Here is a 13,161-nt window from a genome sequence, read left to right on the forward strand (position 1 = left end):
TTCATGGCCACGCAGTCATGGGTGAACAGGGAATACAGGAGAGGGCTGAGAACGCACCCTTGTTGGGACCCAGTGTTGAGGATCAGCGGGGTGGAGATTTTGTTACCTACCTTCACCACCTGGGGGTGGCCCGTCAGGAAGTCCAGGACCCAGTTGCACAGGGCGGGGTCGAGACCCAGGGTCTCGAGCTTAATGACGAGTTTGGAGGGTACTATGGTGTTAAAGGCTGAGCTGTAATCGATGAACAGCATTCTTACATAGGTATTCCTCTTGTCCAGATGGGTTAGGGCAGTGTACAGTGTGATAGCGATTGCGTCGTCTGTGGACCTATAGGGGCGGTAAGCAAATTGGAGTGGGTCTAGAGCGTCAGGTAGGGTGGAGGTGATATGGTCCTTGACTAGTCTCTCAAAGCACTTCATGATGACGGAAGTGAGTGCTACAGGGCGGTAGGCGTTTAGCTCAGTTACCTTAGCTTTCTTGGGAAAAGTGACAAGGGTGGCCCTCTTGAAGCATGTGGGGACAGCAGACTGGGATAGGGATTGATTGAATATGTCTGTAAACACACCAGCCAGCTGGTCTGCGCATGCTCTGAGGACGCGGCCGGGAATGCCGTCTGGGCCTGCAGCCTTGCGAGGGTTAACACATTTAAATGATTTACTCATGTTGGCTACAGTGAAGGAGAGCCCGCAGGTTTTGGTAGCGGGCCGTGTCAGTGGCACTGTATTGTCCTCAAAGCAAGCAAAAAAGTTGTTTAGTCTTTCTGGGAGCAAGGTATCGTCATCCGTGACGGGGCTGGTTTTTCTTTTGTAGTCCGTGATTGATATACCCTGCCACATACCTCTCGTGTCTGAGCCGTTGAATTGCGACACTTTGCGACACTTTGCGACACTTTGTCTCTGTACTGACGCTTAGCTTGTTTGATTGCTATGCGAGAGAATAGCTACACTGTGTGTATTCGGTCATGTTTCCGGTCACCTTGCCCTGATTAAAAGCAGTGGTTCGGTGTTCAGTTTTGCCCGAATGCTGCCATCACAATCCACGGTTTCTGGTCTGGGAATGTTTTAATAGATGCTGTGGGTACAACATCACCAATGCACTTGTTAATAAACTCGCACACCGAATCAGCGTATTCGTCAATGTTGTTGTTCGCCGCAATGCAGAACATATCCCAGTCCACGTGATCGAAGCAATCTTGAAGTGTGGAATCCGATTGGTTGGACCAGCGTTGAACAGACCTGAGCAAGGGCGCTACCTGTTTTAGTTTCTTTCTATAGGCAGTGAGCAACAAAATAGAGTCATGATCAGCTTTTCCAAAGGGAAGGCCTTATTTTTTTTTATTACCTTTATTTAACTAGGCAAGTCAGTTAAGAACAAATTCTTATTTTCAATGACGGCCTAGGAACAGTGGGTTAAACAGATTTGTACTTTGCAGGTTTGAACTTGCAACCTTCCGGTTACTGGTCCAACGCTCTAACCACTAGGCTACCCTGCTGCCCCATGTGTTGCGGAAGTTAGAATAACAGTGGTCTAGGGTTTTGCCAGCTCTGGTAGCACAATCGATAAGCTGATAGAATTTGGGGAGCCTTGTTTTCAGATTAGCCTTGTTAAAATCCCCGGCTACAATAAATGCAGCCTCAGGATATGTGGTTTCCAGTTTATATAGAGTCCAATGAAGTTCTTTCAGGGCCGTCGATGTGTCTGCTTGGGGGGGAATATACATGACTGTGATTATGATCGAAGAGAATTCTCTTGGTAGATAATGCAGTTGGCATTTGATTGTAAGGAATTCTAAGTCAGGTGAACAAAAGGACTTGAGTTTCTGTATGTTGTTATGATCACACCACGTCTTGTTAATCATAAGGCATACACCACCGCCCTTCTTCTTACCAGAGAGAAGCTTGTTTCTGTCGGCGCGATGCGTGAAGAAACCAGGTGGCTGTACCGACTCAGATATCGTGTCTCGAGTGAGCCATGTTTCCGTTGTTCAACGTTGTTGACATGTTAGGTTACCCAAAAGTAGTTCCAAATAGTGTTTTCATCTTAAACAGCGATATTGTTGCAGAAATAAGCTTTGTTTACATAGCAGGAATGATAATAAAGGAATTTTGTCTGTAATGATCTCCAAAATCTGACGCTAATAGCTTCTCGAATCCCATTGTGACGGGGGGGGGGGGGGGGGGGGGGGCTTTGGCAGGAGGTCACTATTTGGCATGACATACCCCAAGGGGTGCATGTTTTGGTTTTTGCCCTAACACTACACTGCTGATTCAAATTATCAAAGCTTGATGATGAGTTGATTATTTGAATCAGCTGTGTAGTGTTAGGGCAAAAACCAAAATGTTTGGGAAACCAAGTTTGGGAAACGCTGCCCTGGCAGGTTTAGCTGAAATGATGCCCCTGCGTGTGTTGAAGGGTGATATGGACATAAGCATGATAAGGGAGAAAAATTGGCCTTTTAAATATGTTATTTTTTAAAAATGTTTTATTTAACCTTTATTTAACTAGACAAGTCAGTTAAGAGCAAATTCTTATTAACAATTAAGTCCTACCAGGGAACAGTGTGTTAACTGCCTTGTTCAGGGGCAGAATGACAGATTTGTACCTTGTCAGCTCGGGGATTCGATCCAGCAACCTTTTGGTTACTGGGCCAACACTCTAACCACTTGGGGCGGCAGGTGTGATTAGAGCATTAGGTCAGTAACCAAAAGGTTGGTAGATCAAATCCCTGAGCTGACAAGGTAAAAATCTGTCGTTCTGCCCCTGAACAAGGCAGTTAACCCACTGTTCCTAGGCCGTCATTGTAAGTAAGAATTTGTTCTTGCCCAGTTAAATAAAAAATAATATTTAAAAAATAGGCTACCTGCTGGGTACAAATATTATTGGGCAAAGACATCAGCACAAAGGGCAAGAAGGTAGAGACAACAAAGCAACCACAACTGTCAGTAAGAGTGTCCATGATTGAGTCTTTGAATGAAGCGATTCAGATAAAACTGTCCAGTTTGAGTGTTTGTTGCAGCTCGTTCCAGTCGCTAGCTGCAGCGAACTGAAAAGATGAGCGACCCAGGGATGTGTGTGCGCTTTGGGGACCTTTTACAGAATGTGACTGGCAGAAAGGGTGTTGTATGTGGAGGATGACACTGCAGTAAATATATCAGATAGGGGGGAGTTATCTCCTCTGGACATTTATGTGTGAACCGAATTTTGAGAGGGGAGAGAGAAAAACAAGAAGTAGAAAAGAATGTGAGAGAGATGTAGCCTACTAAAAACTGTGGCAACGTATTAACTTTTTGAGGTGCTTTTCCACTCTACATGCGTGTGTGAGAGAGACAGCGAGAGCGGGTATTGACAGTTAGGGCTCCAAGATACATTTTCTTGTGATGCCAGCCAATGACCAGCAGAGGACGTTAAAGCATAACATAGGAATTCACATTCATAGGCTTCTGAAATACCCCATGAAAAACTGATGTGGTTACTCCGCTCAGGCGTCTTTTTTTATATATATATGTTTTTACCAAAGGCAATACAGTATGACGATAGGTAGAAAATGCATATCCAATAGAAATCCCCGATCACACGTGTAGGCGATGTCATGGCGACGTTAGCTAACTAAACTCATGCGCTGAAACGTGAAAGTGATAAACTTACATTTTTATTTTCGTCAAAAACAACTTTATATTATATACTTTATATTATAAAGTTGTTTTTGACGAAAATAAAAATTTACGTTTATCACTTTCACGAGGTTTGAATAATTAAACTACTTAAGACATTGGCTCTTATCTAGGTTGTGCCTTCATATTTCGAGAATATAAAGGCACAATAAACTAATTATTAATTTTTCACTTCTCTCATTGACTTCTCAAACCCCAAACCTGGCCTGTATGGTCTGTTTCACAAGCGTTCCCGGAAGTCTCACGATGTTGCACCTCTGGGTTTAGAATGTGTGTTTTTTCGCCTGCTACGGTAGTTTACATTGTGTGACGCTTGGACTTGGATACTGACAGGATGGATGTTGGTGGTCATGAGCCGTGACCACACTGTTTGTCTATGGTCGTGACAGAGGGAGCTGCGTTGACAAAGAACAGAGGACCGAAGGAAATATTATTATATATTTTTTCCAGGCCTAAATGTCAGACATCTTTTGAATGTCTGACATAGGCTAATTAGCCAATCTGCTAGAAAATATATATATTTCAAATAGACTCACGCATATATATTTAGATACTTGTTCTGTTCACTAGGCCTACTGATTATTGAATATTCATTTAATGTCGGCATATGTCTTTGAGATTTACCCCCCAAACACTACTTTGAAATATGGGATCGAAAATGGTAGGCCTAAGGACAAAAGAGACATGTAGGCCTAAAGTACACCTAATGTTGGACCTAAGCTTGCATCTCTGAGCATACAGTAAACTGTACCGCACCATACCCACATCGAGTGTCTCGCCTCCTGCTTTGATGGATGACCCTGCAGGTTGCTGGCGTACTGATACCACCAAATCTCCGTCGGCGAGGTGGTCCTGTGAGTTTTACACCTAATTCTGCCAAGTTTCCAAAGTCATCCGGGATCCTGTAAAGACTGCACTGAGGTAAAGACATTTTGTATTCCTAGTTGAATTAGTTAGAGAGCGTAAACAAAGTACAAACTTTTTTTTACATTTGAATTTCAATAGCTCCTTGGTCATGTGACCTACTGACTTCAAACAAGGTTCAGAATGCACACTCAGTGGGCCTACAAATTGCACACCCTTTAGTTTGTCAATTTTCATCTCACACCGTTCTTGACAGGGTTGAGGTGTGGCCGGAGAGATGCTGGCCCTCTCCTGATGCGCATGTTTGTCGGAGAACCTGGTACTAAAGCACTCGTAGACGACCTGATTCTGGGTCAGGGTTTCGTATGTAGCAGAGTAGTTCACTCGCTGCGATCTATTGAAAATCAGCCCTCGATCCAAGCTTTGGAGTCCGGGCGGCCGGACTCAGGGGCTGGGGGCAGCACTCAGGCTGTGAAGGTTGGGTTGGGAACTTAGTCTCTGAGTGGATTAAAGCAGGTGGGTCACCAGGTGCATAGAGCTTGTTTCAGGTTACCAGGTGCACGAGGCGACCTCCCCCAAGGCGGGGGGGCACTCAGAGTCCGAGCAGGGGCGGCCGGACTCAGGGGCTGGGGGCAGCACTCAGGCTGTGAAGGTTGGGTTGGGGACTTAGTCTCTGAGTGGATTAAAGCAGGTGGGTCACCAGGTGCATAGAGCTTGTTTCAGGTTACCAGGTGCACATGGACACCTCCATCAAGGCGGGGGGGAACTCCGAGTCCAAGCAGGGGTTTTTAGGTCACATTTCCAAGTAGCTATTGAAATTAGATACATTAAAAAACATAGAAAATTCATGTAAAATTGCATGAGATGAAAATTGACAAACTAAAGGGGGTGCAATGTGTAGGCCCGCTGAGTGTACATTCTGAACCTTGTTTTAAGTCAGTAGGTCACAACCAAAAAGCTATGTGTGTGTCTATGCCATCGGGTTAGCTAGAACCAGTTTTGAATGTTGTAAGAGTAATGGTTAAAGAGCTATTGAAATTTGAACATTTGAATTGTCACTATGTTGACGGTCCCTAGCTGCTGTTGGTGGACGTAAGGAAAACTACAGGCGAATGAATATCCAACCTGAATCTGTCTTTATCTCGGTAATGACTGCAACCCCTGCAAAATGAACAAAGCAAGATAAAGGCTTCTGATAATTTAGCTGATTTAGCCTATTATTTTTCTCTGTAGATCTATATGTTTATTTCATATAGACTATTTAGCTATAAGAATAGACTACATCATTGTAGAGCCAGCTAAATAATAATGATAACCATAATTGGCAAGGTAGGTTACCAGGTGTAAGCTATGCTGTTTCAATTGAGGTTTTTCATGCAAACCTCTCATGTGAATATTGAATATCTGGCCCAAGAGACACTTGTTAGAGATAATTGATTGACAGTGTTCTGGGTGTTGTCAAATGCATTAACTTAAGAGTTTGATCCAAATGACAGAGAATTCATTAATTATCATTGTTGCACAATATAATATTATCAGAAATACATTCAGAAGACCAATGATATTAATTGTACATGTCGCATTAATTTATTCAAATTCATTAATGATTTTCGCACACACTGTTTAGTTATTCTCCGTCATAAAAGGTTAAGATATTAGTCAAAACAAACACGGCCTAATAGTATTTTTCTCAAGTCAACATCTTCACGGATATGATTTTAAATACGCCCCATTGCTCTATAATTAATTTTGGACTAAGCTTTGGAGCATTTTACAAGGCACATGGGATGTTTTCCTTTCAAATTTCCCGCTTAGCCTATATTTCAGTGCATATCCATTCTCAATAGGCCTATAAGACAACAACAAAAATGTCCTCCCATTTGCCCTCGATAAAACGTCAAATAATAATGAATAATTGTATAAATAATGGTTAAGGGGGCGCAACTGCGCGCCCTTATCTCTCGTCACCACATTGCACCGGTGTTCAGCTCGTTCCCCACACTAAGCGCCACACTGGACATGATGTGGAATTATATAAAACCTCACTTCCAGTTTCCACACAGTACGTCAGTGAATCTAAAACCTTAGACATGGACGACCCTCGACAAAATGGCTCCACACATACTCTATCAACAACACTCCGGCTATGGTAAGGACAGCACACCCAAATAGGCATTATCAAGTCATATTTGTTGTTGGTATGGATTTGTGGATATGTTATCTGTAATGGAAATATAGAAAATTGTTTATCATTGTTCGTTCCTATTTCTGATTGAAAATGCAGGCCAATTTGTTTCTCGGTCAAGGGAAATACAGCAGTTTGCCTATCGATTTGGCGTTCACTTTATCTACCAATATAATAGGCTTCGATATTTTCCTTTTTTATTCGTTTAGCAACATATCCTCAGTCAATTTCCACTATCCACATACTTTGGGAAGGCTATAGGCTAAGAATAATTTGTGGATGATAATTTCATTCTGATTTAGGTTACGGAGCAATAGCCTAATATATTCGTTATGTAGGCCCAGTCTAAAAATGTTATTAATCTCTACATCTTTATAGGCTATTGTGAAACAGAAAATGACCACTCTGTTTCTGTAAAAATGTGTGAAGCCAAGGTCTATCTACACAGTTTGGCTATGGAATGAAAAGGTTTCCACCTCACATTTTGTGCACTCTAAAACCTGATTTAATTCGCTTCAAACGTACAAAACCATAAGTTAATAATGAATGATAGCCTAAAATAAACGACGCAAAAACGTACTCTATACCCTGTTATTGTCATTACCTTTTAAGCGCACGAGCCATAACCAAAACAATATTGGTTGTGAAAAACACTACACTTATTCCTTTAGCAGCATGGGAAGAAATAACATTTAATTTGAAACTAAGTTATGCTCAAGCAAAAAAGTAAGAATATATCAAATAAAATACATTCAAAAGAAAAAGACAATGAACGAAGAATTATGAGCTCAATTGAAAAATATGTGCTCAAGAGTGACAGCGGTTATCATTGCAACTTAATGAATATGAGTGTGGTATAGGCTGCTATATTATAACGATAATGATCCAGCGAAAGACAAAGGCTAATTATATTGATGTTTAATTTAGGGGATCCATGTATGTGAAATGTTGTCTATTGTATTTTGTCTAAGTCTATTGTCTGTAATAGACATTAAAAGGAAGCGTTATCTCTGCGTGGACATTTTAAAATATATACTTTTGTATTTTTTTATTTAGACAATTGTCTAAAAATCCCAAATATATATATATATATATATATATATATATATATATATATATATATATATATATATATATTTTTTTTTTTTTTTTTTTTTTAAATGTCCACGCAGAGATATCGCTTCCGTTTAACCGCACGACGATTGTCGGGCAAATGCAACAATGTGGAAGAATGATTAAGACCCCTCCCTGTTAAAACCTGCGCGTTATCAGAATTGTTATCCACCCTGCCAGTTAATAGCAGCTTATAAGGTCAGGGTCACGTGAACGTGGAGTACCAGTTAGAACAAAGCCAGCTATGTTACATTCTCTATTTATCTTTTATGTACAGGCCAAATAGAACAACAATTGTTTTAAAAAACAATACTATTCTCTAAAGTAGTAGCCATGTCATGTGATATGATAATTCCGATCTGATGGACTACAAGAGTGCATTCAAAATTGTTAATTGGCTTATAGCCTGTAATTGACAAGGGCAGCAGTAATGCAACAGTGTGCTCAAACAGTTAAACACGTTGATAGTATAGGCCTATGCACCCACCTCTAGACCAAGTGCAAATTAATGGATGCAGCTATCTGCCTGCTGAATTGGTTGATGAGGTGGCGTGCGCGGGATTGACAGTACTGGACCCGCAGTGTCGCGACCGCAGGAGTCTGCATTTTTGGATACTCATTAGAAAAATGAGTTTATTCATTAGAAAATGTTTATATTCATAACATTAAAGCATAAGCATAAAAGCTATCTTGTTTTTGCAGGTGACATCAAGGATTAATATCGCCAGATGAGTGGGGTCTTTTCGATGCTCAACTCAGTCAATCTCGGATAAGCCTACCATTAAGCCTTTGCGTTTTTACTAGGCTATTTCATGCATTTTTACGCACGGTCGAATCTATCGAATAGCCGTTGAAATGATGGAAAAACGGAAACCAGAATTTAGGCATCTCAGTCCTATTGTCAATGGGTGCAAGTCCCCACAGCACGACAGCCTGACTACTTCCATAACAGGTCGTGTCAGTGGGGAGGGGGGCGAAGCTGTTAGCGAGACACAGGAAAACACGACTGCGGCGTCGGGGGACTCAGCTGAGAGGAAGCGTGTCCCCAGGGAGCACTGCAACGGGACTATCTTCATTAATGGCGTTTCCAAGGAAACGGCGTACCACAGCGAGCTAAAAAAGTTAGTACCGGTTATCGAATTGGCCAGGGGAGGAGGACCGGTGGATATAAAAGCTAGGGAGCAGACGGCAGACATTAACCACAAGGTACAGACCACGGAGCTGTGCAGACCGCAAATACCCCTGCCACTGGATTCCCGGGACCCGTTGTTGAGCGAAACTCGAATGGTGCAGTTGAGCCCGCTCGCCTTCCCTCTCCCTGCACGAGCGATGCTGTACAGTAACTTTGCTCAACCACTCGCCACAATGAACAGGTAAGGCATACTAACCGTTTGGAAATGTTTTTATGTCCAAATTATGTGCGTGGTCTTGAGATGTTTATGCTGTGGGTCAGCGCAATTATTGTTGGATATGTATTGGATTTATGTAGCCTAGGTCTATCCCAAGTTTAGGCCTGAAATGTGCATTCCGATTTAAATTGTTTTCATTATTATTATTGGCTATTAAATAATAGTAATAATAATAATGATTTGTGTTATTATAAATGCTTTGCGTTTTTCATTTCTTACTTTGCAAATGGAAATGCGTAGGCCTATATTAACTGTCATAGTTATGTCCAACAAAATCACCAGTATAAAAGTCTATAGATATATTAATGTGTGGTCTAATTCCACTTCTAATTCTAATTACTTTCTCTAGTGGCTATGGTGGCGAGACAGAACAGTATGGCATGTACCCCAGCCATAGGATCAAACGACGACCCGCGCCTTATGAGATTGAAATCAACGATGATAATGGTAAGAGTATTTTAGATTTTAATAATTATGTCTATCCACACTTTGCTCTGGATATTGCATCAAACTGTCAGGGTGCAAAGGGAGTTTCTGGACAATAGTCATTTTAAAGAGAAAAGCTGCAACAGGAATACAGAGAGACTGACAACTTGTAAAGTGCTGCATCAAGTCTAACTGTCATACCATTAAAGTGTGGTTTAACACAGAGAGCTGACATCTGGGTTGGTGGTCTTTAGACAGAAGGAAAGGGCATGTAGGGAATAGGAATGACAAACTCAGGTTCTGGAAGGCCACAGTGCAAGCTTTTGTTAAAGCCTAGCTCTAACACATATGATTCAACTATACTGTACATACTGCTGGTGTATGCAGACAGTGTATTATCAAACATATCAGAATACCCACAGTATTTAACACCCTCTCCTCCTCCCCCTTTCAGGCTCACAGCCTAAAATTGTGCGGCGGATCTTCACCAACAGCCGCGAGCGTTGGCGCCAGCAGAACGTGAACGGCGCGTTCGCTGACCTCCGCCAGCTCATCCCTACCCACCCGCCCGATAAGAAGCTCTCCAAAAACGAGATCCTCCGACTGGCCATGAAGTACATCAACTTCCTGGCCAAGCTACTGGACGACCAGGAAGGTGTGGTGGGGGGCGGCAGTGGTGCTGAGGGGGCCTGGGCTCCCGAGGGCCATGAGGAGAGCCTGGTCCGGGAGGAGCTCCTCCAGGGCATGCTGTCATCCAGCAACTCCAGCTGCGGGAGTCTTCTGGGAGGGGATGGGAGTCCCGACAGCTACACCGAGGACCAGGACTCGTCTGTCGAGTCTCGAACGCAAACCTCCAGGGTTCTCCATCCTCACTCTGGACTCCATATGGACGAACACAACCACAGATGACTCAGCATTTTCCCTATGTGGAGAAGAAAAGAGACAATGTGAGAAGCAGGAGGTTGGCGATTTGGAGCATTTTTCCACCTGGGTAGAGAGGGTGTGTCGAATGGTGATGCATTTGTGTTGTGTACAGATTTGCTCTCTCTCTTCTTCCTGTTTCGCTCAATGGCTCTGTCTGTTATTGGCCAATCCAGAGGAGGGTGTGTTCTCTGGTGGAACATGTCCCAGCTGCTGTTGTAAGCAGGTGATGGATTTGGAAGTCATGAAAGTACAAACTAAGTTGAAAATATTTAAAAACAGTGAAGGTATTTATGGAAAAAGGCATGAAATTGCAAAATGATACCTTTTCTTGTCTAAGGTGAAAGTTTGTTTAGGTACACTGCTTGACTCTAAACAAGAATGAGAACTGTGTTCTTAAGTACTACAGACTACTAAATGTAAGTGACTTGTCTTCATTTTAGGGTCCGCTAAAGTTAATTTGAGTTCCTTTAGAACCTAACATTTGGGGTTTATCAAATAATAATGTCCAGACCTGAAGTCCAGAATTGGTTTTCTTGAAGATCACCTCATTAGTTGTTGGATGGCACAGTTAATCCCCAGCACAAATAGTTATTCAGTGAGATAACTGATAATAACCGATAATCGGTCAAGACAAAAAAAAGTGAGGTCTCAGTGTGGCTGTCAATGTTGGGAGAAGAACAAAATGTTTAAAAGTCTACTTGTTAATGTGATATTCACATAAACCACATGGTTGCAATATTTACCATACAAAATGTAATTGAGATAAGTACGACGCAAGTGCACACACACACACCATTCGAAGTTCAGACACACCATTCGAAGTTCACACACACACAAACCATTCAAAGTTCACACACACACACACACACCATTCGAAGTTCACACACACACACCATTCGAAGTTCACACACACACACACCATTCAAAGTTCACACACACACACACACCATTTGAAGTTCACACACACACACACACCATTCAAAGTTCACACACACAAACACCATTCAAGTTAACTGAGAGCCAAAACAAAGGAGGAAATGATTCCTGTCCAATAACAGAACAATAAAACAACATTATAATATCTCTGTATCTAAAGATATTTAAAGACAGGTACAACAAGCATTCCACTTCTAGTGTACATAAAACGGACAATGGAAAAAATGTTCAACTCCTTCTTTCCCTGTAACCACGGTACATTGAGTTTATCCTATTTTTACACATTCACTTCTTTCATTTATCTTTTATTGATAACATTCATAAAGGAAGTGTTTTACCACTGTATTTAACATAATGTACATGCTATTTCAGCATACTATTGAGTAACCAGAATTGGTACCTTTTAATTCTATGATGATATAAAGTTTTTTTTTTTGTGTGTGATATTTTGTAGGATAAAACTTTTCCATCTATAAATACATGCAAAGTTATATCTCAGAGAATTGTATGAAACCACAAAATAAAAAAAATGGAGAAAAATAACTTGACAATCGTGTGCTGTTGTGCTAATCGTTTCCAATTGTTACATGTTATATTTGTCCATCATCTATTTTACTTTAAACATTTCAAAAACAAAAGTATTAAAATCAACCAGGTGGACCCATAGAACTACGTATAGAATCATAGTGAATTATAGGATATGTGGGTATACCCCTCACAGGAAGATGCTTCCCATTTTGTGAATTAGAGGCCTGTCTGCAATCTGCATGGGCAGTAGTTTGCAAACAAAGACATGGTGTAAACATTGTTCGGTGCATGAGTTTGATTGAATTCCAGTTTAATTCAATGGCAGTAGTATAATTTATGCCTACTCCAAATTGGTTTTCAAATAGAGATACAGTACATGGAAGGAATTGGTATGAGGAAGGAATTGTATTTATTTATTATAATAATTTTTTTATGTTGACCCCAACCCCCAAAACTATCCATTAAAAATGCCAATTGAATTTCAACCCATTTTTAGGGAAGTTCCCATCATTTGAAATTCCAATCCCTAAAGATCCATCCACAGACAGACCCCACAATCAGGATAGATGCCTCTTCAGATGAGATGCAATGGGTCAAATGTAACCTTCGTGTTCCCACCATATGAATTGACCACTATTGTTATTATCCACTAATAGGATTGTGATAGAGTGGAGCTAGAAGGTATTTAAGGGGGCACTGGGTAGCAGTATGTCCTGATTACAGCTCTGTGATGAGTGGAGCGATGGTGCAGATGACTGATAAGAATCACAGCCAATGAAAAAGCCATCAGAGACGGAGAGGTCAGGGTACTGGTCCCGTAGGGAATGAAGGGGTGTGTGTGAAATACTGACGCATCACCAGTTCCCATCGCGGTCTACGGGCATCATTTTAATTTCAGGGGAAAAGAGCCTAATGGTTAGAAGCAGAGATATACGGTCTCTTTATAAATGGCTCTGATTGTAAGTAAACTAGTATATCACACAAAATATGAGCATATGGGTCAATATTATATGTGTATATGTGGGTAAATATTATATGTGTATATTTAAGCAATAAGGCCAGAGGGAGTGTGGTATATGGCCAATGGCTGTTGTTATGTACGATG

General features: G+C 41.4%; 1 protein-coding gene across 1 annotated transcript; it reads left to right on the top strand.

Moving 5' to 3' along the window:
• Window positions 1-6,524: 6,524 nt before the first annotated feature.
• LOC110485322 (T-cell acute lymphocytic leukemia protein 1 homolog) lies at window positions 6,525-12,076 on the top strand. Its single transcript, XM_021556420.2, has 4 exons — window positions 6,525-6,684; window positions 8,536-9,206; window positions 9,592-9,689; window positions 10,123-12,076. Exons 2-4 carry the CDS (start codon window positions 8,689-8,691, stop codon window positions 10,575-10,577), a joined length of 1,071 nt encoding a protein of 356 aa, XP_021412095.1. The 5' UTR covers window positions 6,525-6,684; window positions 8,536-8,688; the 3' UTR covers window positions 10,578-12,076.
• Window positions 12,077-13,161: the final 1,085 nt, after the last annotated feature.

The sequence above is a fragment of the Oncorhynchus mykiss genome, chromosome 1, assembly GCF_013265735.2.
Source record: "Oncorhynchus mykiss isolate Arlee chromosome 1, USDA_OmykA_1.1, whole genome shotgun sequence".
Taxonomy (NCBI): Eukaryota; Metazoa; Chordata; class Actinopteri; order Salmoniformes; family Salmonidae; genus Oncorhynchus; species Oncorhynchus mykiss.